This window comes from Phoxinus phoxinus, assembly GCF_949152265.1.
Source record: "Phoxinus phoxinus genome assembly, chromosome: 3".
In the NCBI taxonomy this organism is placed as follows: Eukaryota; Metazoa; Chordata; class Actinopteri; order Cypriniformes; family Leuciscidae; genus Phoxinus; species Phoxinus phoxinus.
In genome coordinates this window covers 43,271,685-43,298,923 of record NC_136878.1, presented here as the reverse complement: position 1 = coordinate 43,298,923, position 27,239 = coordinate 43,271,685, and the positions used below count along the sequence as shown (strand labels likewise).

Here is a 27,239-nt window from a genome sequence, read left to right as displayed (position 1 = left end):
TACACAATGATTTGTTGTTAGGACCGAATGGCGGGATCAGGAAAAATGATAGAAAAAAACGGCCCCTTCAAAATGATAAACATGTCAGATCATGTATCCTGAAATCATTCTATGTATCATACGGTAGGCCCCACTTACAATGAATTCATCCCATTCTACATTAGGTTATCGAACCAAGTGACATCTGACATCAAATTATGCTGATCTAATTTTTCAGAATTATGTAATCAAATTAACAATGGAATATGACCTATGTTCCAATAACATTTAGCTCAGAACTGCCGAATACTTTTCATCTTAATTTGAAACATTTTAACTTTTTGTGAAATGTTTTGCTTGAGAAGGGTTGTTGTTATAATCTTTCTTCTAAATAAACTATTTCTTTCTATGCATCGCAAAAAATAAGGAGTGAGTTGTCTAGATATGAACAAGAATGCTCATTATAACAATACTTCTTGTTCTTTGGCAACATTGCAACACATTATGTGTGCAGTCATCCTCACAAAATATTACTATCATGATCACAGTTGAGAAAACAAGCTTTGTTTGGAAATAATAAATAGCATATACAAAACTATAGTAATGGATTAGTTTGCTTCACCAGTGACCACACAGGGTCGCTGTGGTTTTATTGGCATTTCTATCTTGTGGCATAAACTGTCTTTCTCGCAAGGTTCTTATGGAATATTATCTTTCCCCTCATATTCCACATACCTTTTCATTAAAGAATTTATAATCATGATTATTATGAATAAAAATAGGCCTAATAGTAGTCGTCCGCGTCGTCGTATTAGTAGCCTTTATTGTAAAAAAAAAAAAGAAGAAAAAAAGTGTAGCCTACAGTAAAGTACAGAGTACTTTAAGTACAGAACAAAACAGAGTTACATGTACAAAACCATTATAGCCATGGCATACACAAGCTTATTATTCGTGCAAAAAAACGACTTACTTTAAATTATACCAAGTAGGCTAGCTTACAACAACAGCAACATCAATAAAATCAAAACCAACAGTCAGAGAAAAACAGTTAGGCTTTAGGCTATTATTGTGTAAACAGAGTAATTTTGACATTTCAGATTTTTTTTGTGACCATCATAGACATAAGTAGCTATTATACCCTGAATTAGTCTACTCTGAATCTGAGTTTGTGTTGTAGCTAATAAAAAAATAGCATTTTTTTCTCTCGATAGTTTTGAATATAGCCTAATTAGAAAGTGTGCTATTACAGGGGGTAACATTTATGTAAAGTATTACATGTAACAACTTTTATCTTATTTTGTCACTCTACACACGCACGCACGCCGACCATGTGACGTCATTACGTCATAATATACGTCACTGACGTCTGGCGGGAGTTATAACCTAACTGCACGCACCCATACCTCGGGTATTGCTCTTTTAAAGTTTATTTCGTTTAAAATTTTATTTTATTTGCGGAAATGATTGGACAGAAAAGTATTAAGTCGTTCTTTTCGCCAGCGTCCAAAAAAAGAAATCTTACATGCTCAGGAGATGCAGGAGATGATGTGAGTAAAACACACTTTATTCACTCTGGTTTGTTGCGGCTGGACTGGAAGTCATATGTTGACACATTTCGCTTGAAATATTAATGAAAGTGGTGGTGCTTTATTTATCTGTTGAACATATTGTCATTCACGAGCTCTGACTGACACCTCGTTGTTCTTTTCCCAATTCCGGAAGTAGTTTTACGTCCTAATAAGTTACCTGAAAGATACTAATTATTTTATTCAATAATTAAATAATTGAATTAAATAATAATTTTATATTAATTAAATTTTTTGTCCCTGTCTATCTGCTGACAACACTCCAGTCCAGTGGGTGGCGGTAATTTGCCTTTATAATATAGAAGAAGAAGTACTTTTACGTCAAGAGGCTGAAAAGTCTGGTTAAGTAAATACAAAATTTGATTTGAAATGAAGGAAATATTACAAATGAATTCAGGGCATGTAGAGTATAGAGCAATATTTGTGTTTTTTAATAAAATAGGGCTTATTAGAAGGATATGAGTTTAGGTGTTTTTGAAAGTTGTATATAATAATGATGTGAATGATAATGTATTGATATTAATAATGTTATTAGATATTTATGTAGTTATTTATTGGTTTTATTTATGTATTTATTTTTATATTTAAAGAGTAGTGAGTAAATGCTATTGTGATCCACACTCCATATCAGAAGGTGGCGGTAATGCACACTTAAAAGTTGTTTGCCAACCGCCATTAAAAGAAAACAGAAGAAGAAGTTTTACGTCACTTGGCAACAACATGCTGCGAAAATGTTAGTGTAAACAAAACAGCTTACATGTCAATTGCACATATTTTAGTTGCTTATGAATCAAAATCTCACGCATTCTGGTTGTGCCCGCAACCAATATGGTGGGGCGCTAAAGGTTTATTAAATCATTTGAGTCTTGGCAGTTGGCATCAAAACTTTGATGCATTTTGAGAAGGCATTATATGAGAACACAATGTTTTCAAGTATAGCTTGTCTTCGTTTTTTAAAAGTACAAATGCTCGGTCGTGCTGCCAAACGATCGTGGAATTCAACCAAATACATTAAAATATCGCCTCAGGGGAAAAAGCAAAAGTTGGAGAGCGATGAAGTCACATCGCTGAGTCCTGAGCAACTTGAACGGATCAACAAAAACAAAAAAGCGGCTCTGGAAAGGCTCTCCGCTCTCCAAACTGCTCCGGACGGGATCGGAGAGAGCTGGAAGAAAGCTCTCAGTGCAGAATTTGGAAAGAACTACTTTAAGTCCGTAAGTAAGACATGAAAAATCATTTTCACTTTAACCCTTTGATAAAAGAAGAGTGATAATATACAGCAGTGCTTCTCTTTCGCAGTTGATGTCTTTTGTTGCTGAGGAGAGGAAGAAACACACCATCTATCCACCTGCACATGAAGTTTTCTCCTGGACACGAACATCTGAAATACAAGATGTGAGTTGAATGTCATGTTCAGATGTAAGGCAGGTCAAACTAATCAGTTGTTCCTTTGCATGTAAACCATAGCAATACTTTAGACAGAAAAGAATGAGAAAATGAAACATTTAGGAAGCAAATTCCTTCTTTTTTGTGTGTGTCAAATGTTAAAATCACCAGATAAAGAAATGTTCAAAAGCATTTAGCTTGCACCGATAATTTAGCTTCTTTATTTTTCTTTAAAGACGCCATGAAGTCAAAAAAAGTTTAGTAGTTTTTCAATATCCATTAGCTTTATAGTCATCCCCTAATAGCACATATACAGTGGCGTATCCAGGACATTTTTACTGGGGTGGCCAAGATGGGACACAAAGCTAGTGTGGGGTGGCCATATCTACTATAAAGTAATGTTATGTAAACCTTCAAACTCGCATGAACAATAGAGGATTCTAATAATAGTAACAAAGTGCAATAGAGGTAGCTAGTTCTTGCTTTTGCTCATTCTCCTGCTACAAAATGCTTTCACATAGGCCACAAGACAAGACTTAAAGTCCAATGATGCCAACTGGTGGAATGGTACACAGAAGTCACGGTTCGGTTCAGACATCACGGTTCGGTACGAATTCGGTACAATGGAGGGAAAAGCAAAAAAAAAATGCAGAAGTCATTTTTATTTTATTGTGCATGTCTCAGTCTGTACCACCTAGTGTCATACAGTCTCTCCCCTGATCTAGCTGCAACAACCTGCCCTGAAGTGTGTAAAGTAAGATGTAAACAGTAAACAATAAGTACCCCACATAATCTCCAGACTCCATCTGTAACTTGTAAACAAAATAAGACAATCCATAAAACTGAAAATACAGCATCTATTATTTATGTGCTGATTGCCTAATCCTAACCCCACCCCTAATCCTTGCGTCTAAATTAGTTGCTTACATTAACAAAATGAGCCTGCAATAGCAGACATAAGCCCTTTAAATAAAAATAAATGGCCATGTTTTATAAAAAGGTTCACAAAACTAAATAAAAATGTTTAGAAAATATGTAACGTCAATTTAGTTGTATGTTACGTTCTCATATAATTTTTTTCTCTCTAATGTCATGGAATAATGTGGTTTACTGCTTTACACGATTCTTTTGTAGTGTGGTTTTGCTCTACTAAAGTGTTGTACTTAAATAAACATTCACGAATGTACCTTACTACTTCTCGCCGCTGATTCCTGATGGTTTAGAGGACAATTACACCGAGTCACACCCTGTCGTTTCAAAGAATAGTATCCTACACCGGCGAGCGCGAAGAAATGCCTTGTCCATTTGGGGAGGCGCGGGCGCAGTCATCGGAGGCTCGCGCTGCAGAGGCAGGCGAAAGTAAACAAACCTAGCTAAGGCGGGGCTACAGATTAGGTGTCCACAAATAACCCGCGTATCTAACAGTAGTTCCGCAGCATTACATTCATTCATTTGCACGCAAGTTTTATTTATTTTTAATCAGTTTAATCAGTTGATCATCTGTCATCATTGACAGAATCTCTTGTTTCTTGTGTTGACGAATATGCAACTACCTATCAGATCTGGGGTGGCCACAGGGGTGGCCAATGAGCTTTCCATTTCCAGTCACATGTTAAATAGGCATTTGGAAACAGCCTTTAAAGTCGACATGAAATGGAAGTTGCGATAGTCTTTTCTTTACTATTGTGATGTATATCTGAGTGAAACGGCTTCTCGAGCAAGAAAAAAAAATTAGGACGGGACTTGTTTTTGTGCATGGGGAATTGTTTGGATGTTTGTGGTTTGCTATTGGTGGATCTCATGTGAGTGACAGGTTCCCCCGCCCTCGCATCAGTAAACGCATCATCAGAGAAGAGATGTGCTGAGGGAGGGGAAGATATAGATTAAAGATTACAATGGCGCATTAATTATAAGAAAAAGAAAAAATATATGCACTGATAAATAATTTATATAAACTTCTATGGTGGTGAATGGAAACTATAAGAAATGAAAAGGGTCCAAAGGGGTTGCTTGAAATGGCATTATGCAGAACTTAAAAAAAAACAAAAAAAACACAGTGTCTGGCACCTTATAATGATATCTTTTTTCTTGTGATTCTAGGTAAAGGTTGTGATACTTGGCCAGGACCCTTATCATGGGCCGAACCAGGCTCATGGGCTTTGCTTCAGCGTGCAGAGACCTGTGCCACCTCCACCAAGGTATTGCCTTGCAGTCGTCATTACACTATCCACAATACACATCATTTCAAAGCAGCTTTACAGATTACTATATTATTGTGATGTGTATCAATTAGCAATTGATTAGAACCATTTGTTTTAAACCAGTGATTCGGAGCACGTATCAAACTGCCACGTGACAAGGCCTTGTCATAACTGTTTCAAAACATTTTAATGGTTTGCAGCTAGGCGGCAAATCCTGTGAACCATGAGCCAGTTTATAAATGGTTTTACCTGATCTCTATAAATCTGTAGACCTTTTTTATGAAACTTCTGTATAATAAAAATCTAAAATTGTAGTTAAATGTCTCTTATTATTAGTCTCTCTCCCCATAAAACAAACAAAACAACCCCTAAAATAACACACATTATACAGACACTTTAATATTTAATGATATTAGATCTGTGTTTCCCAACTATTAGATCTGTGTTTTGAATTATTCTAACCAAAGGGTCCGTTTACACCTGGTCACTTCACCTGGATTGGATAGCTATCCGATTATGAAAAGATCAGGTGTAAATGCCCTTTATTTGAAACGCTTCAAAAAAAAATATTCCAGAATTGATATTAATTCAAATTGAATTGCTTAATTTTTCTCCTTGCTTGTAGATGAGGTTGACAGAAGTTAGCCACTTTCGTTCCAACAGAGGATGAAATGTGTCATTATCTATGAGTGTTGAGTGACGTAATATCTCAAGTGGACGGAAGAGACGTGGGGCGGAAAGCACTGAAAAGCCCTCGCGCTACTCGTATGCTGAGAGAGAGATAAGACAATAGAGCTGCACGATTCATCTTTAAAAGACTGTGATCTCCATTCAAACACCCACGCGATCTTTCAATTTGTCTATTAAATTTGGACAAAATCATATCGCAACATTCAAAGCTGTGTTGCCGCTGACCCGGAGAGAGTTTCACAAACAGTCTTTTCAACATCATCATTATTTCTGTGATGCAATAGTTAAAATGATCATAGAAGTACTTGGATAAAAGTTTAAAGTTGTTATTTGTTTATGTAAATATGACTCATTTTATACATCATAATGTACGTATACATAAGTAGAAGTGTATGATTTAACTTTTCCTGACGGTGTTAAAAAAATTGCAATATATTGCAATATCGAATCGCAATACATATCGTATCGGCACCCAAGTATCGTGATCAGTGTTGTATAAAGTACTAGAAAGCAATACTTGAGTAAAAGTACAAGTATGGTACTAGAAAAAGACTTTGGTAGAAGTAAAAGTTACCTTTTAGAATATTACTTAAGTAAAAAGTCTTAAAGTATCTGATTTATACTGTACTTAAGTATGAAAAGTAATTTTCTGATATTTAATGTACTTAAGTATTTTAAGTAAAAGTAAAAAGTTTATTTTTTTTTAAAGCAAGCGGTTAACTTTGATTGTGAACTTTATTGTGGATTTCTTATAGGCATACTATTAACTGGTACAACCTGCTGTTGTTTGTGTTTTGTAGCCTGTAGCCTACTGTAGGCCTACTTGTGTTATCGTTTATCTCGCACTGCATGTAGGCCTACTTTCAGTTAGCTGCTCTACTAAGAAAAAATCAGTCTGCAATAGTGCACTGTTCTGTACAGCCTTATAATTCATTGTATTTTTCAAAAATATAATTTTATATTCAGTGCAATAGCCGTACACAGGGTTTTATAAATACAGAGGTCCCAAAAGTGATCTTGCTAGGGCGTTCGGGGGCATATTATTTTTCCACTGTCATTGGCAAAAAACATATGTATATCTGTGTTAAATAGGAATCCATTGTAATAAAGTTATTCTCATTCTGGGCACAGTATGCAAAAGGCTATTGCTCTACCTGCTCTCCTCTCTCATCTCCATCTCTCGTTCTTCTTCTCTCAGTCTCTTTATCTTTACCTGTACATCTCCCCTTACCGAAGATGAGCTTTGCAAACTGATTATTTATGTCGGTCGTTTAAAACTTCTATCGTAAATCAGCGGTTTAGTTTAGCCACTTGCATCTTATCTCGTGAAGCGTCGCGTTTGGGATTCGCGCGCGGCCGCGGCTCGCGCTTCCACGGGTTCAGTTGTGCATCCTCCTCCATGGCAACAAACAAGCTTTACGCTGAAATAGAGCGTGCGTCATGCAATCTAGGAGCAGTGATTCGCCAAACCTCAAACCCACATTTCTTTTGATTTTATTTTGTAGTAACGAGTAACGAAGATGCTTAGTGGAAATGTAGCGGAGTATAAGTATACATTTTATCTAGGAAATGTAGTGAAGTAAAAGTAAAAGTTGACATAAATTTAAATAGCGAAGTAAAGTACAGATACGTGAAATTTCTACTTAAGTACAGTAACGAAGTATTTGTACTCCGTTACATTACAACACTGGTCGTGATAGTATCAAATCGGGAGATGGGTTTATCATCCCAGCCCTACTTGCGCACACACACCGATACACAGCTTCTTCAAGGTTGGAGTTGGTCGAGCTCTTGCTCTAAATGGGAAACTTTCCCAAAACATCCTGATAGCATGTTCTTTCTCTCTTAGTAAGAGGTACATACAATATTTATCATTATTTTCTAGAGATTGAAGAGGAAAAGTAAAACAAATGGTTTACATGCGCATGAAGTCATTCAAATAATTTCATATTTCGAAGGACAAATATTGATTAATAGCTTGATTTATAAATCACTCATTAGATATACCATATTTTCCAGACTATAAATCGCTCCGGAGTATAAGTCGCATCAGTCAAAAAATGCGTCATGAAGAGGAAAAAAACATATACAGTGCTATGCATAAGTTTAGACGCCCATGCTAAAGTTGACTAAAAAGAGGAATAAAAAATCATCTTTTGGAGATTGAACTTAATGCCTTAATTTAAAAAAATAGGAAAAATCTAACCTTTAAGGACACCAATTTTCTTTGTGAATGAATAATGTATCGTAAATAAATAAATGTTCTTCCTTAAAATACAGGGTGCATAAGTTTGGACACCCCTATGTTAAATTCCCATAGAGGCAGGCAGATTTTTATTTTTAAAGGCCAGTTACTATATGGATCCAGGATACTCTGCATCCCGATAAAGTTCCCTTGGCCTTTGGAATTAAAATATCCCCACATCATCACACACCCTTCACCATACCTGGAGATTGGCATGGAGTACTTTCCATAAGATCATCTCTCAATGCAAATCAAACCAGCTGTTAGGCTAACTGAAATACAACCATGCCAATCTCTAGGTATGGTGAAGGGTGTGTGATGATGTGGGGCTATTTTAATTCCAAAGACCAAGGGAACTTTATCAGGATGCAGAGTATCCTGGATCCATGAAGTAACTGGCCTTTAAAAATAAAAATCTGCCGGCCTCTATGGGAATTTAACATAGGGGTGTCCAAACTTATGCACCCTGTATTTTAAGGAAGAACATTTATTTATTTACGATACATTATTCATTCACAAAGAAAATTGGTGTCCTTAAAGGTTAGATTTTTCCTATTTTTTTAAATTAAGGCATTAAGTTCAATCTCCAAAAGATTATTTTTTATTCCTCTTTTTAGTCAACTTTAGCATGGGTGTCTAAACTTATGCATAGCACTGTATAAGTCGCACTGGACTATAAGTCGCATTTATTTAGAAATTTATTTCACAAAATCCAAGACCAAGAACAGACATTTAATCTGGAAAGGCAAGTTATTCAACTACACAATAGCACACAGAACAACAGGCTGAATAGGTGTCCGGCATGTTAGCGTAACACATTAACAGTTATTCAGCTACACAATAGCATAAAGAACATATACCTGGGAGGCTGAATAGGCTAAATTAACATTAGCCAAACTGAATCCATTGAATTCTTCCTCGGTGTCGCTTCTGAATAACTCCGCCAACTAGAGTGCCCTCTCGTGGCTGTAGACGGTAATGTTTTCTCTTGGTTCATCTCAGTCAGTATGAATTAATTTTGATATATAAGTCGCACCTGACTAGAAGTCGCAGGTCCAGCCAAACTATGAAAAAAAGTGCGACTTATAGTCCGGAAAATACGGTACTTTGATGCGTCAGTGGATTCCGGAAGCGGACCCTTCATAACCGTCTTTGAATTTTATTCCTGATTTACAGATGAGGTAGAAAATCTGTCTGGATCAATATGGGCTTGATGCCCTTGAGATACGAACCTCAAGGTTAAGAAAGGCAATCAAAAGATAATCAAACATAACTCACAGGTTCTTAACTGTATTTGACGAGACACTGTACAAAATTATATTCTGACAGCTTATGTTTAATTTCAACCTATGTTATTTTTGAAGACATTGAACAGATAAGCACAATAATGTTACAATTATTATAAGGGCTATATGATTTTTTGTGTTCGATGTAATTATTTTATGTCACTTTTGCTGTTCACAGCTTGGTGAACATATTCAAAGAACTGGCTTCAGACATCGAAGGCTTTGAGAAACCCGGTCATGGAGATCTTACAGGATGGGCAACGCAAGGTGTGATTCGCCTGCTTTCTCCTTTTCATGGCATACACTTTAGTGGTTCATCACAGAACTGATGACACCGCAAGATATGTGAAGAGTAGGGCAAAAAACTGACATTGCGATATTTAGATTTTCTGCTATATATATTTCTATATGAAAACAATTTTACCAGATGATAAATGGCTCTATTTGTACAGAATGAATAATTCTACAATGATTCAAGTGATTTTTCTAGGAGAGCGCATCTGAAATTGTATTTATGATTTATTATCAAAATAATAAACAAATTACAGGCATAGATAAATACAACAGAACAAATATACAAATGAAGCTAAATGTAACTGTATTCAGGTACAGACATTGACATCTAGAAGAGTATGCAGTGTTATTTTACGTTAGTTCGTTTCAATGTATAAATTAAATATAATTCATTAATACAATTTATCTTTGTTAAAGCAACAAACATGATTTTTTCTTGTTTTTTTTATCAACATTGATTTGATTAACACACAAAAAGCTGTGGGTATATTAGGCTGCTGTCACTTTAAGATGAATGCACAGACCCAATATAATCATGATATGCATCCGTTTTCTTGTTTACAACACGTAACTGACTGTGTTTTTGAGGATACTGGCCGAGACGGGCATTTTGACTTAATTTTGGGTGCACGTGACTGTTAAATCTCAAGAGAAAGAGAATTGAATTCACTGTACACGTGCTGTCTGCGTGAGTTTCATTCTTCTTGCGCTTGATGTTTAAACTGACAGGACTTATAAACGCATGCAAATGATAAACTTTCCTTCAATGATGGTTAAACTTTGCAATTAATCCGCGAATCACATGTGTTCCGAACCGGAACCAATCACTACGTTCCCTATACTTGATATTGCACATCTTGTGAGGATACGCACATCTGCGTAGCCCTAGTCAAGAGAGACACTTTTTACCAGTGTGGTCAGCAATAACCACATTTTATTGCACAATAAATCAGTAATAAAACAAAGATTCCTTAGTGAAAGTCTTAAAATCAAATAGACTGCCATATTTATGTAGGCTGTGTTCCAACATATGATGCATTAACACTTTGGGTGACCCAAGTTTGTTCCATGGCTGGTTGCATAAACTACTTGGACTTGTTGAACAAGTTAGTCATTATTTTTTTATTTTCTTTAAGACTGGTCATGATTACCCCTTGGCTAACTGCTAGTTGGTCAAACTAGCTCTTAACTCTTTCCCCGCCATTGACAAGATTTTCCGTCTTTTATGACACAATGCTTCCCCGTCATTGATGACTTATTCCGGCAATCTGTGTTTTTATCTCTTATACCTTCTGAAACAGTACAGCATCTCCGGATCCAAAAACAGGCGAAGAAGATCTGCGTAAACCAGAAGGAGCGGATATAGGATGTTTACGCTTGTAAGGCGTGATCATCAAGCATTCAACAGCTTATAAATCAAAACCGCCTAACGTTAGCGAGGGAAAATGTGGAACCCACAGAGATCTGTAGGACTGTGACGCTTTGGGGTGTCTATGGACTTGACCTACTCGATCTGATCATTCTGAATCCATTCCTGATAAAGCCTTTGACCAAAACACGATTTCTCAGCTGTTCAAAATTTAGTTTTTTAAAGAAATCTACCCACTTTCACATGTTGATAAAAAAATAATGAATGAAGCTGCAATGAAATGATTTTCTCTGTTCTTTCTTTAGAGATATGGACTGTTTACATATTCATTCAACAAAATATTCGGGGTGCTATGAAAGTTTTGTGAATGTGATCAAAAATGCTGGTGCTGGCTGGCAACTTTTTTAGTAAACTCGCGGGTAAAGACAAGAGTTAAGACAGTCTTAACATAGATGCTATGCTTCTGCAACTGGCTCGAGGTCCTTTCCTGATCCTATTGTCCTCTCTCTTTCCTTCCTGTCTTCTCTCACTCTGAAAATGATAAGAAAATAAATGTTATGTTATCAGAGAGAGGACGATTGGACCAGTGTACAATGCAAACAAATCAAAGCAAATGTAGAACTGGAACCATTGTTTATTAAGAAAATAAGAAATAAACCACTAATATTTGGAATTGCACATTAATTTGGCTTTTTCTACATTAACTCAATCTTCTGAATCAGTAATCAAAAATGCATTTCTCCCATCTGACCTATTTCTTTTTTCAAAGTTTTAGTCTCTACTACCCCTTTTCCACCAACAAGAACCAGGTGCTGGTTCAGAGCTAGAGCTAGAGCCGGTTCGGAGTTGGTTCTACTGACGGTTCTTCTAAGAACCGGTTTGCCTTTCCACAGGCTAGAGAGCCAAAACAGAGCCAGATCTTACGTCACTGTGTATACATCTCATGTTGCCCAGCAACGCTAGCGCGGCAGCGCCAAACAAAAACACACCAGGCTTGTTCGAGATGGTTTGGCTTCACGCAGACCGATCGTCGCGTGACATTAAAGCACTGCGAAAGCGATACAAAAGCACAAGGAGTCGTATGCTCTCCAAATACTCCCGGAGCTCTGATCGGTCCGCGCCGCTCCGATGCATCTCGAACAAGTCTTACATCAACAATGGCGTTCGTTGCGTTACTATTGATGCTCATGGCTTTGCGAAACTACATCGGCATCCAAACACGGTGAATCCAACGCGTTCGTGCAGCTCGCCGTAACTTGCATAGACGGAGTTTACAATCGAGCAGATATTAGCTCGATTAGCAGCTATTTAAAAAATGGCGGTCACAAGTTTCTTTTCGTCTTGTTGGTCACGGTAACCCCGCCCCCAGCCCCTGACGCAAGCGGTTCTTACTTGGCTCCGTTCTAGACCCTGCAATGATTTGGTGCTACTTAAGAACCAGTTTTACTGGTTCGGAGCTGGTGCTTTGGCGGTGGAAAAACAAAGAACCGATTTGAAACTAGGCTCTGGCTCCGAACCAGCACCAGCTCTGCCTTGGTGGAAAAGGGGTATACTAGAATAGGGTTTCATGCTTGAATGTTAAAAAAACAAAATTTTCTCATATTTTACATTGTTGCGGCTCCTCTCTTCCCAGTCTGCCAGTAACGCTCAGGGCTGCGTTTCTCTAAAGCATCGCAAGCTTAAGTTGATCGTAGAACCATTGGCAGTTTCGAAACAAAACGCATCCCTGTTTAGTTCCTGTCTCTATGAAGCCCCTCCTTCTGAAAAGGACAATATGCTCTGATTGGTCGGCTGGATCCGTGTGTTGTGATTGGTCAACCGCTTCGAGCACGTTTCGGAAATGTCACGCCTCTTACCATAAAATCAAGTTTCAAAACACTTCTAAAGCAACTCAACCCCTTTATTTAGCATATGTCTTGTGCAGGAATTATTTAAATGAGGAATATTGTTACGTGTTTGTTCCCAGAAGAAAACTCAAGACTACAACTGAGGCATTTCAGGGAGTTCAGAAACAGTGACACTGATATAGAGAGATATAGAGACTTTGTGCTTTGTAACTTTACAGACCTTTTTCATCCTCGAACAGCAATATTACACACTAAAGTAAAGAAAGTTGAAAAAGTAAAAAAAAAAAAAAGCAGAATAAGACCACTTTAATTTATGCTAAATCAAAAGTCATGTTTACTGTAATTATATTGCATATAAATATATAGCCATATAAGCTAATTTCCTTGTGCATGTAAATGTTTAATGACAACCTCTTTATTTGCCTGTTGTAGGAGTTCTGCTGCTGAATGCTGTGCTAACTGTGCGCGCGCACCAGGCCAACTCTCACAAAGACAAGGGCTGGGAGATTTTCACAGATGCTGTGGTACACTGGCTCAGCACTAACATGCAGGGTCTTGTTTTTATTCTCTGGGGCTCTTATGCTCAAAAGAAAGGGGCTGCGATTAACAAGGTATGTTGGAAACATAGAACTTGATGTGTGTAATTCTGTGAGCTCATAATTCTTATCCTTATTCCCGGACATGTCCGGCCAGGATTTCGAGATCGCCCAAAATGTCTGAGATTCGGCTTTTGCTTTCTACAGTCGCCATTCATTATGTTTACATTATTACATTACTTGACACTAGAGATGTGACGGTGATAATATTCTCCCACCGGTTAATTCGACTTGTGACAACACCGGTAATAGTCATCGGGGGGGAAGAGCAATGTAAAAAAAAAAATCTAAATATGATTAAAACTAAATAAAAATTTAAATAACACTCCAGGTCTCCGCACCAGTCACGTAACTGAAAACTATGAAAGCCGTGTGACCGGCCAACCGGTAGAAAAAAAAAAAATACATTGCAGAATTTATTCCCTCTGATTTTCTGTTTCATTAATAAGTTTGACTACTCGACTTCTCGCATGCGCTTAGAGCTCGTGTGAATTGACCGTTCGCAAAACCCCGCCCTCGAACGGTTCTCGTCCAATCCTAGCTCAGCAACTGTAACTAAGGAGAAGGACCTCCGTCAAACATTCCGAATTCAGCAAGATAGTGAAACGATGCGCCTATGGCAGTGAGGTCTGCACGGGCTGAAAACTTGCTTTATGATTGCTTGCAACTATAATTAAAAAATAGGCTACATGTACTAACACCGTTTCACTACGGCACTGCGGCCCCTCATCAGTCAGCAAACAAGAGAGAAAAAAGAGAAAAAGCACGGACTTACTAATTACGAAACTTTGATGTGGTTGCAGGTACACAGTCATAAATTCCTCTGGAACTCAAACATTAAACTTCAAAACAAAGTTCGCGCAGTTGCACAACTATTTACACAAATATATCCTTCTCAGTCGGCTGAGTTATGAATGAAGAGAGCAGCATCGAGAGTTGATGGTTTCAGCGCGTCCTCTGATTGCAGTGTTGTGACTGAAGCGCGCACGGGAGCACATGCGCAAAACAGTTTTGTAAAATGATATATGATCAAATAAAAATGATTGATATATAATTTTACAAAACTGTTTTGTGCATGTGCTCCCGCGTGCGCTATTCTGTCTATACTTTCTGTCGTGCCCTGGAGGATACGTCACTGCATTACTCCAAAACCAATCACTTAATGTATGGATCTCAACCCAGCCATGTGTCTGGTTCTCAGTTGTTTGACGGGCGTAGTAACAATAACTAAGGGGCGTGGCTTTTGCAAAAGGTCAATTGCACGTATAAAATGAAGTTAACGAACAACCTCAATCCATTAACGCCGCATAGGTCGCTGAATTTCACTGCGCTTCATGAAGAGTTTTTCTTTTGCGTGAAGAAGCCGTTCTCCCGAGATGTGTTAAAAGATAGCGGAGTGCATTCATGATTATTAGGCTACCGGTATAATAATCCTCCTGACGCCGGGTCTGAGTGAGTCATTTACTCTCTTACCTTTGTTCTTTGATTAAAATGAATGACACTCTAAGACCAGCCGCTTCTGACAGAGACGCGATCTGTCCCATTTTCTCACAAATCTCTATGTTCATTTTAGACTTTATTTAAATAATTTAAGACTGCTCTTATGAGGACACTCGACAAAACGGACAATTTTGGCATAATTTGTGTGTGTTATGGTTTGTTCAAGCCCGAAAGAGAACTCGTTACTGACGCGTGTCTTTTCTGTGAGTCGTGTGTGTGTAATAGGCTGGACTTACAGCGCGGTCTCTTTAGTCTTGTCGCGCTTAACGGTTTAAAAGCATTCACATTAATAAAAGCGTGATCATACAACGCTAGTCAATTGCGTTAAATATCTTTAACGTTTTTTTTTGTTTTTTGTGGTGCCGCGGTGGGCAAGTGATGAAACCGGTGTTGTGACTGAAACCGTGTAACACTGACTATCGTAGCAAGCCTACTTGACACTTACACGTGCGTGCCAGCTTTGCAGGTCATGCATTCTGCTTCACACGGATCCCGACCGAGACGAAAACACAGGAATTTTCTTAGCAATGCTAAAACGCACATCAACCGATCACTTGTTTAGCGTTCATGTAAACACTACATTCAGATTCACCAATCGGAATGAATTCAGTACGATTGAAACAAAAGGTGTGCATGTAAACATAATGAATGGCGACTGTAGAAAACAAAAGCCGAATCACGGACATTTTGGGCGATTTCGAAATCCCGGCCGGACATGTCCGGGAAAAAGAGGACGTATGGTCACCCCTATAACTGAACAACTAGATAATATATGCCAGTCAGTGATGCGCGGGTTGATCCAAAATGAGCTGGTGCCTGCGGTCATCCGCGGTTACCCGCGGTTACGAGTCATCCAAAAATATTTTTAATGATATTCGGGTTGCGGTCGGTCGGGTCGTTTGAAATTCAATTCAATTCAATTCAAGTTTATTTGTATAGCGCTTTTCACAATACATATTGTTTCAAAGCAGCTTTACAGAAAATGCATTTCAAAAATATACATACAAAAATACAGTTAGTTAATCATAAAATTTAGGGCATAACATATCGCCGGCGTTGGGTCGTCTCTTCACAGGCGTTGGGGCATCTGAAGTCTCCATGAGAGGCTGGATACATAACTGGAGCTGACTAACTCTATTTGAGTTATGATAACAACAAAAAGGCAGATGGGAAATAAAGATGCCAATTAAACCTTTGTAATGTATAGCCTACTAGACACAATTTTCGATGAAATACATAGGTCTAGTATCTAGCCTACACTTTATTGGCTGAATAACTGGCGCGAGGATGACGCACGAGCTCAGTCTGCAGGCAGAGATGAAAGTGGAAAATCCTTATTTACCTTTTGAATGTTGAGCGCGTTATTAACTTTTGAATAAAAGCTGACGCGGGACAAAATGCTTGATTTCCCAACACGTTGAACTGAGCAATGCCATTGTGCCATTTTAACAGGCTATAGCCTACTTTTAAACGCATATAGCTCTGTAATGTCAGTTTTATGTAGCTATTTTCTGAGAGGGGGCGGGATTTTTGTTGGGAAAGTCGGGGGAGAGACGCACACTTCGATTAGACTGGATAAACACGTGCAGCATCTTAATTGTTAAAAAAAAGAAACGAAATAAATGAATAAACCAAGCCTGTATTACAAAACACTAGGCGATATCATACAGCATTCAGAAAAATGCACACCCTAGTTCCTACGTCTATGGCCCATGACGCTACGATGAGCATTTAGTTACTTTAAAAAAACGCGGGTCAGGAAGCGGGTCGGGTACAATATTTTCTTTCTCTTTTTTGCGGTCCGAGTTGCGGGCGGGTTAGTTGAAAACGTTGGTCGGGTGCGGGTTGTTTATACATTGACCCGCGCATCACTGATGCCAGTAGATCCGATAAATATTCCAAACAGTTGTACATTGTTTTCTGATTGTTGACTTGTAGAATCGACACCATGTTCTGCAAGCCGTCCATCCCTCGCCACTGTCTGCTCACCGCGGCTTCTTTGGATGTAAACATTTCTCAAAGACCAATGAACTGCTGGAGAAGTCAGGAAAGAAGTCCATAGACTGGACCGCTTTGTGAAGGTTTCCCTGTATGGTCGATTCAGTCGTGTAAATATAATGCTGTTTGTCCTGTTTTAAGAGTAAGCTTCTTCTTTTCATTTTATATAAAATAAATAAAATGATCAGTGTGTTGGTTCTGAATATTTTTTTCCTTTTTAATTAAATGTTTTTTTCCCTTCTCGAAGAGTAGGTATGCAGTTTATTTTAATTACTTTATTGCTGTTAATTTTCATTTACTTTTCTGCATTTATCCCTTTTATATAGTCATGTAAAACACTAACAATGGTGAATTTGTTTTCCCGTTTATGCCTGTTAATACAATAAACTATTTTTCTACTGAATATTATGTGCACTGACTTTGTCAATCTAAAGCTGTGTGTTTTAAATAGGATAGACTATTTTACAAGTTTTTCAAAGCCAGATTAGATAATATCGCGAAACCACTTTTTTTTGGTGAAGAACATTACGGCCTGGTTTCATAGACCGGCTTAGATTGAATGAGCCAGGATTAGTTTAATTGGGGTTTTTAATAAATGTGCATTGCTGGACATTTTTGCAAAAAAATATTTTATTTACATGTCATTAGTAGGGGACAGTGGACACCACCAGGACTCAATTGTTTAAAATGTAAAAATACATTAAATGACATATAGGCAAAACCAATGGGATTTTTTTTCATTCACAAATACATTTTTAGGTTTCAGAATTTGTTTTTAAACAAAACTTTGTAAGGATGATTCTCATAACTATGTTCTGAAAGATATAATGAAATTAATTGATATACCGTTTTACTTAATGCATAATGTGGGTAAAATGGGTTTTCCCATTCAATACACTATCTAATTTGCATATTAATGTGTTCTTGGGGAAACATGTAATACAAAGTGTAATAATGGGAGTGATAATTGGTAACATTTGAATAATAATATATAAAATTTCATTGGAATATTGGTATATAACTACTTTGTTGATTTATGACAAACAACTTGAAAATGAGTCATATTTAAATGATAATTACAAAATATTATCAGCTAAATTAATGTCATTTTTTAAAGACCAAGGAGAATTTGTAGTCATGGTGAAACCTCGAAACATTTGGTATCTCTCAAAAGCCCTGAAAATGCTCTTTACATGACATTAAAACTGTGACGTATAGTATGCTGTCAGAAAAATTCACTAAAATACAATGTCCACTAAAGAGGACAAAAGTCTATGGGTCCAGGAGCAGAGTTGAGCAAAGTTAGTTTTAAAAGTAATGCATTACAATACTGCGTTACTCCCTAAAAATGGACTAATTGTGTTTCTTAGTTACTTTTTATGGAAAGTAATGCTTTACATTACTTTTCTCACCTGGGCTGGGCTTGTTTGTTTTTAATAACCAAAAAAAAAAAAAACACCCTTCAGCAAAGAAATGAAACACAAATTATGTTTATCTAGAAGTCATTTTTGCTTATTCATGTGGTTAAACTGGATCATCAAAAGTCAGCAGGAAATACATTGGTTAATAAAGTGAGATTAAATACATAAAGTATGTTTGTGTTGTTTAACATATTTAATTATAGCAGGTTGTGTAATACTCAAGAGTTCAGCCGGCCCTTAATGTTTATTACGAGGCTGACTCCAGCTCCTTTTTCGCCAGCTCCTTATTCGTCGAACTATTCGTTCCACCTTAAAAATGTTGGATGGTAGTTAACCCCTCCCCCTCGATGTTTTTGGCAGTATTTCTTAAAGGAACAGTTGTACGTGAATTATGAGCCTGTGGATCGGGCAGCATTTCTCATTTAACAGTGAAAATAAATATTCCTGAAAATATGATCTTGTCTGCCTCTATAAATGGTGTAAGCTACCTGGTAAATTCAACCAGAGTACTTATTTTGTATTTAAGTTCCATTTCTTCCACACACACACACACACACACACACACACACACACACACACACACACACACACACACACACACACACACACACACACACACACATATTTATATATATATATATAATTTTTTATATATATATATATGTATGTATATATATATATGTATATGTGTGTATGTGTATACATATATATATATATATTAGGGATGGGCAACGATTAATCACGAATAATCGAATCCAAAATAAAAGTTTGTTTAAATAATATATTATATATGTGTACAATTAATTATTTTGTATATATAAATACACACATATGCATATATATATATATATATATATATTTAAGAACTATTCGCATGTATATATTTATACATCATTTATATTATATATATCTAAATATTTTATATATAAATAACATAATATATACATATAATCATTTTTCTTAAATGTATGCATGTGTGTGTATTTATATATACAAAATAATTATACACAGTACACATACAAATATTATTTAAACACAAACTTTTATTTTTGATGCGATTAATCGTTGCCCATCCCTAATATATATATATATATATATATATAAATATATATGTGTGTGTGTGTGTGTGTGTGTGTATACATACACATCAGAAAATGTTGTAATGCAAGATTTTGTTTAAGAATTAAATTATCTAGACCTCTACGTATATATATATACACGTATATATACGTAGAGGTCTAGATAATTTCATTCTTAAACAAAATCTTGCATTACAACATTTTCTGATGTGTATGTATACACACACACACACACACACACACACACACACACACACACACACACACACACACACACACACACACACACACACACACACACACATATATATACATATATACTTGATTATTTTTGAAATATGGTACCCAGAATATGCCACTCCATGCAAGTTTGTGTGCCGACGATGCATACTGGAGGTGTCATTACTTTAGTATTTCACAAGTTCTCAAAAAAACAAGCACATAGAGGTATAGATCATTTCATTCTTAAACGAAATCTTGCATTACAACATTTTCTGATGTGTTATTAACAAAATATGGTGCCCAGAACATGCAACTTTATTTGCCGACAAAGCATACCGGAGGTGTCATTACTTAAGTATTTCACAAGTTCTCAAAAAAACAAGCATGTGGAAGTATAGATAATTTCATTCTTAAATGAAATCAAGCATTACAACATTTTTTGATGTGTTATTATTGAAATATGGTACCCAGAATATGCCTCTCCATGCAGCTTTGTGTGCCGACGATGCATACTGGAGGTGTCATTACTTTAGTATTTCTCAAGTTCTCAAAAAAACAAGCACGTGGAAGTATAGATAATTTCATTCTTAAACGAAATCAAGCATTACAACATTTTCTGATGTGTTATTAACGAAATATGGTACCCAGAACATGCAACTTTATTTGCAGACAAAGCATACTGGAGGTGTCATTAATTTAGTATTTCTCAAGTTCTTAAAAAAACAAGCATGTGGAAGTATAGATAATTTCATTATTAAATGAAATCAAGCATTACAACATTTTCTGATGTGTTATTAACGAAATATGGTACACAGAATATGCAACTTTATTTGCCGACAAAGCATACTGGAGGTGTCATTACTTTAATATTTCACAAGTTCTCAAAAAAACAAGCACATAGAGGTATAGATAATTTCATTCTTAAACGAAATCTTGCATTACAACATTTTCTGATGTGTTATTAACGAAATATGGTTCCCAGAATATGCACCTTTATTTGCCGACAAAGCAGACTGGAGGTGTCATTACTTTAGTATTTCACAAGTTCTCAAAAAAACAAGCATTTGGAGGTATAGATAATTTCATTAGTAACTGAAATCAAGCATTACAACACTTTCTGATGTGTTATTAACGAAATATGGTACCCAGAATATGCCTCTCCATGCAGCTTTGTGTGCCGACAAAGCAGACTGGAGGTGTCATTACTTTAGTATTTCACAAGTTTTCAAAAAAACAAGCATGTGGAAGTATAGATAATTTCACTATTAACTGAAATCAAGCATTACAACACTTTCTGATGTGTTATTAACGAAATATGGTACCCAGAATATGCCTCTCCATGCAGCTTTGTGTGCCGACAAAGCAGACTGGAGGTGTCATTACTTTAGTATTTCACAAGTTCTTAAAAAAACAAGCATGTGGAGGTATAGATAATTTCATTAGTAACTGAAATCAAGCATTACAACACTTTCTGATGTGTTATTAACGAAATATGGTACCCAGAATATGCCTCTCCATGCAGCTTTGTGTGCCGACAAAGCAGACTGGAGGTGTCATTACTTTAGTATTTCACAAGTTCTCAAAAAAACAAGCATATGGAGGTATAGATAATTTCATTCTTAAATGAAATCAAGCATTACAACACTTTCTGATGTGTTATTAACGAAATATGGTACCCAGAATATGCCTCTCCATGCAGCTTTGTGTGCCGACGATGCATACTGGAGGTGTCATTACTTTAATATTTCACAACTTCTCAAAAAAACAAGCACATAGAGGTATAGATCATTTCATTCTTAAACGAAATCTTCCATTACAACATTTTCTGATGTGTTATTAACGAAATATGGTACCCAGAATATGCACCTTTATTTGCCGACAAAGCATACTGGAGGTGTCATTACTTTAGTATTTCTCAAGTTCTCAAAAAAACAAGCATGTGGAAGTATAGATAATTTCATTCTTAAATGAAATCAAGCATTACAACATTTTCTGATGTGTTATTATTGAAATATGGTACCCAGAATATGCCTCTCCATGCAGCTTTGTGTGCCGACGATGCATACTGGAGGTGTCATTACTTTAGTATTTCTCAAGTTCTCAAAAAAACAAGCACGTGGAAGTATAGATAATTTCATTCTTAAACGAAATCAAGCATTACAACATTTTCTGATGTGTTATTAACGAAATATGGTACCCAGAATATGCCTCTCCATGCAGCTTTGTGTGCCGACGAAGCATACTGGAGGTGTCATTACTTTAGTATTTCACAAGTTCTCAAAAAAACAAGCATGTGGAAGTATAGATAATTTCATTCTTAAACGAAATCCAGCATTACAACATTTTCTGATGTGTTATTATTGAAATATGGTACCCAGAATATGCCTCTCCATGCAGCTTTGTGTGCCGACGAAGCAGACTGGAGGTGTCATTACTTTAGTATTTCTCAAGTTCTCAAAAAAACAAGCATGTGGAAGTATAGATAATTTCATTCTTAAATGAAATCAAGCATTACAACATTTTCTGATGTGTTATTATTGAAATATGGTACCCAGAATATGCCTCTCCATGCAGCTTTGTGTGCCGACGATGCATACTGGAGGTGTCATTACTTTAATATTTCACAAGTTCTCAAAAAAACAAGCATGTGGAGGTATAGATCATTTCATTCTTAAACGAAATCTTGCATTACAACATTTTCTGATGTGTTATTAACGAAATATGGTACCCAGAACATGCACCTTTATTTGCCGACAAAGCAGACTGGAGGTGTCATTACTTTAGTATTTCTCAAGTTCTCAAAAAAACAAGCATGTGGAGGTATAGATAATTTCATTCTTAAATGAAATCAAGCATTACAACATTTTCTGATGTGTTATTAACGAAATATGGTACACAGAATATGCAACTTTATTTGCCGACAAAGCATACTGGAGGTGTCATTACTTTAATATTTCACAAGTTCTCAAAAAAACAAGCACATAGAGGTATAGATAATTTCATTCTTAAACGAAATCTTGCATTACAACATTTTCTGATGTGTTATTAACGAAATATGGTTCCCAGAATATGCACCTTTATTTGCCGACAAAGCAGACTGGAGGTGTCATTACTTTAGTATTTCACAAGTTCTCAAAAAAACAAGCATGTGGAGGTATAGATAATTTCATTCTTAAATGAAATCAAGCATTACAACACTTTCTGATGTGTTATTATTGAAATATGGTACCCAGAATATGCCTCTCCATGCAGCTTTGTGTGCCGACGATGCATACTGGAGGTGTCATTACTTTAATATTTCACAAGTTCTCAAAAAAACAAGCACATAGAGGTATAGATCATTTCATTCTTAAACGAAATCTTGCATTACCACATTTTCTGATGTGTTATTAACGAAATATGGTACCCAGAATATGCACCTTTATTTGCCGACAAAGCATACTGGAGGTGTCATTACTTTAGTATTTCTCAAGTTCTCAAAAAAACAAGCATGTGGAAGTATAGATAATTTCATTCTTAAACGAAATCAAGCATTACAACATTTTCTGATGTGTTATTATTGAAATATGGTACCTAGAATATGCCTCTCCATGCAGCTTTGTGTGCCGACGAAGCAGACTGGAGGTGTCATTACTTTAGTATTTCTCAAGTTCTCAAAAAAACAAGCATGTGGAAGTATAGATAATTTCATTCTTAAATGAAATCAAGCATTACAACATTTTCTGATGTGTTATTATTGAAATATGGTACCCAGAACATGCAACTTTATTTGCATATTCTGGAGGTGTAATATTCATATTCAGAGGCATATTCTGGGTACCATATTTCAATAATAACACATCAGAAAATGTTGTAATGCTTGATTTCATTTAAGAATGAAATTATCTATACTTCCACATGCTTGTTTTTTTGAGAACTTGAGAAATACTAAAGTAATGACACCTCCAGTATGCTTTGTCGGCAAATAAAGGTGCATATTCTGGGTACCATATTTCGTTAATAACACATCAGAAAATGTTGTAATGCAAGATTTCGTTTAAGAATGAAATGATCTATACCTCTATGTGCTTGTTTTTTTGAGAACTTGTGAAATATTAAAGTAATGACACCTCCAGTATGCATCGTCGGCACACAAAGCTGCATGGAGAAGCATTTTCTGGGTACCATATTTCAATAATAACACATCAGAAAGTGTTGTAATGCTTGATTTCATTTAAGAATGAAATTATCTATACCTCCACATGCTTGTTTTTTTGAGAACTTGTGAAATACTAAAGTAATGACACCTCCAGTCTGCTTTGTCGGCACACAAAGCTGCATGGAGAGGCATATTCTGGGTACCATATTTCGTTAATAACACATCAGAAAGTGTTGTAATGCTTGATTTCAGTTACTAATGAAATTATCTATACCTCCACATGCTTGTTTTTTTGAGAACTTGTGAAATACTAAAGTAATGACACCTCCAGTCTGCTTTGTCGGCACACAAAGCTGCGTGGAGAGGCATATTCTGGGCACCATATTTCGTTAATAACACATCAGAAAGTGTTGTAATGCTTGATTTCATTTAATAATGAAATTATCTATACTTCCACATGCTTGTTTTTTTAAGAACTTGAGAAATACTAAATTAATGACACCTCCAGTATGCTTTGTCGGCAAATAAAGTTGCATGTTCTGGGTACCATATTTCAATAATAACACATCAGAAAGTGTTGTAATGCTTGATTTCATTTAAGAATGAAATTATCTATACCTCCACATGCTTGTTTTTTTGAGAACTTGTGAAATACTAAAGTAATGACACCTCCAGTCTGCTTTGTCGGCACACAAAGCTGCATGGAGAGGCATATTCTGGGTACCATATTTCGTTAATAACACATCAGAAAGTGTTGTAATGCTTGATTTCAGTTACTAATGAAATTATCTATACCTCCACATGCTTGTTTTTTTGAGAACTTGTGAAATACTAAAGTAATGACACCTCCAGTCTGCTTTGTCGGCACACAAAGCTGCATGGAGAGGCATATTCTGGGCACCATATTTCGTTAATAACACATCAGAAAGTGTTGTAATGCTTGATTTCAGTTAATAATGAAATTATCTATACTTCCACATGCTTGTTTTTTTGAAAACTTGTGAAATACTAAAGTAATGACACCTCCAGTCTGCTTTGTCGGCACACAAAGCTGCATGGAGAGGCATATTCTGGGTACCATATTTCATTAATAACACATCAGAAAGTGTTGTAATGCTTGATTTCATTTAATAATGAAATTATCTATACTTCCACATGCTTGTTTTTTTAAGAACTTGAGAAATACTAAATTAATGACACCTCCAGTATGCTTTGTCGGCAAATAAAGTTGCATGTTCTGGGTACCATATTTCAATAATAACACATCAGAAAGTGTTGTAATGCTTGATTTCATTTAAGAATGAAATTATCTATACCTCCACATGCTTGTTTTTTTGAGAACTTGTGAAATACTAAAGTAATGACACCTCCAGTCTGCTTTGTCGGCACACAAAGCTGCGTGGAGAGGCATATTCTGGGCACCATATTTCGTTAATAACACATCAGAAAGTGTTGTAATGCTTGATTTCAGTTAATAATGAAATTATCTATACTTCCACATGCTTGTTTTTTTGAAAACTTGTGAAATACTAAAGTAATGACACCTCCAGTCTGCTTTGTCGGCACACAAAGCTGCATGGAGAGGCATATTCTGGGTACCATATTTCGTTAATAACACATCAGAAAGTGTTGTAATGCTTGATTTCATTTAATAATGAAATTATCTATACTTCCACATGCTTGTTTTTTTAAGAACTTGAGAAATACTAAATTAATGACACCTCCAGTATGCTTTGTCGGCAAATAAAGTTGCATGTTCTGGGTACCATATTTCGTTAATAACACATCAGAAAGTGTTGTAATGCTTGATTTCAGTTACTAATGAAATTATCTATACCTCCACATGCTTGTTTTTTTGAGAACTTGTGAAATACTAAAGTAATGACACCTCCAGTCTGCTTTGTCGGCACACAAAGCTGCATGGAGAGGCATATTCTGGGCACCATATTTCGTTAATAACACATCAGAAAGTGTTGTAATGCTTGATTTCAGTTAATAATGAAATTATCTATACTTCCACATGCTTGTTTTTTTGAAAACTTGTGAAATACTAAAGTAATGACACCTCCAGTCTGCTTTGTCGGCACACAAAGCTGCATGGAGAGGCATATTCTGGGTACCATATTTCATTAATAACACATCAGAAAGTGTTGTAATGCTTGATTTCATTTAATAATTAAATTATCTATACTTCCACATGCTTGTTTTTTTAAGAACTTGAGAAATACTAAATTAATGACACCTCCAGTATGCTTTGTCGGCAAATAAAGTTGCATGTTCTGGGTACCATATTTCAATAATAACACATCAGAAAGTTTTGTAATGCTTGATTTCATTTAAGAATGAAATTATCTATACCTCCACATGCTTGTTTTTTTGAGAACTTGTGAAATACTAAAGTAATGACACCTCCAGTCTGCTTTGTCGGCACACAAAGCTGCGTGGAGAGGCATATTCTGGGCACCATATTTCGTTAATAACACATCAGAAAGTGTTGTAATGCTTGATTTCAGTTACTAATGAAATTATCTATACCTCCACATGCTTGTTTTTTTGAGAACTTGTGAAATACTAAAGTAATGACACCTCCAGTCTGCTTTGTCGGCACACAAAGCTGCATGGAGAGGCATATTCTGGGCACCATATTTCGTTAATAACACATCAGAAAGTGTTGTAATGCTTGATTTCAGTTAATAATGAAATTATCTATACTTCCACATGCTTGTTTTTTTGAAAACTTGTGAAATACTAAAGTAATGACACCTCCAGTCTGCTTTGTCGGCACACAAAGCTGCATGGAGAGGCATATTCTGGGTACCATATTTCATTAATAACACATCAGAAAGTGTTGTAATGCTTGATTTCATTTAATAATGAAATTATCTATACTTCCACATGCTTGTTTTTTTAAGAACTTGAGAAATACTAAATTAATGACACCTCCAGTATGCTTTGTCGGCAAATAAAGTTGCATGTTCTGGGTACCATATTTCAATAATAACACATCAGAAAGTGTTGTAATGCTTGATTTCATTTAAGAATGAAATTATCTATACCTCCACATGCTTGTTTTTTTGAGAACTTGTGAAATACTAAAGTAATGACACCTCCAGTCTGCTTTGTCGGCACACAAAGCTGCATGGAGAGGCATATTCTTGGTACCATATTTCGTTAATAACACATCAGAAAGTGTTGTAATGCTTGATTTCGTTTAAGAATGAAATGATCTATACCTCCACATGCTTGTTTTTTTGAGAACTTGTGAAATATTAAAGTAATGACACCTCCAGTATGCATCGTCGGCACACAAAGCTGCATGGAGAGGCATATTCTGGGTACCATATTTCAATAATAACACATCAGAAAATGTTGTAATGCTTGATTTCATTTAAGAATGAAATT

General features: G+C 36.1%; 1 protein-coding gene across 2 annotated transcripts; it reads left to right on the top strand.

Annotated features, from left to right (window-relative positions):
- The first annotated feature begins 1,149 nt into the window (after positions 1-1,149).
- Positions 1,150-17,380, top strand: unga (uracil DNA glycosylase a). 2 transcript variants are annotated; one of them, XM_079606373.1, is made up of 7 exons: positions 1,150-1,526; positions 2,594-2,779; positions 2,865-2,960; positions 5,052-5,149; positions 9,552-9,640; positions 13,316-13,494; positions 16,918-17,380. In XM_079606373.1, the coding sequence occupies exons 1-7, from the start codon at positions 1,440-1,442 to the stop codon at positions 17,056-17,058; spliced, it is 876 nt and encodes a 291-aa protein (XP_079462499.1). In that variant the 5' UTR covers positions 1,150-1,439; the 3' UTR covers positions 17,059-17,380. The 2 variants fall into 2 exon arrangements, with proteins under 2 accessions (XP_079462499.1, XP_079462498.1); XM_079606372.1 differs by lacking the exon at positions 1,150-1,526 and having other exon boundaries at positions 2,305-2,779.
- The last annotated feature ends 9,859 nt before the right edge of the window (positions 17,381-27,239 follow it).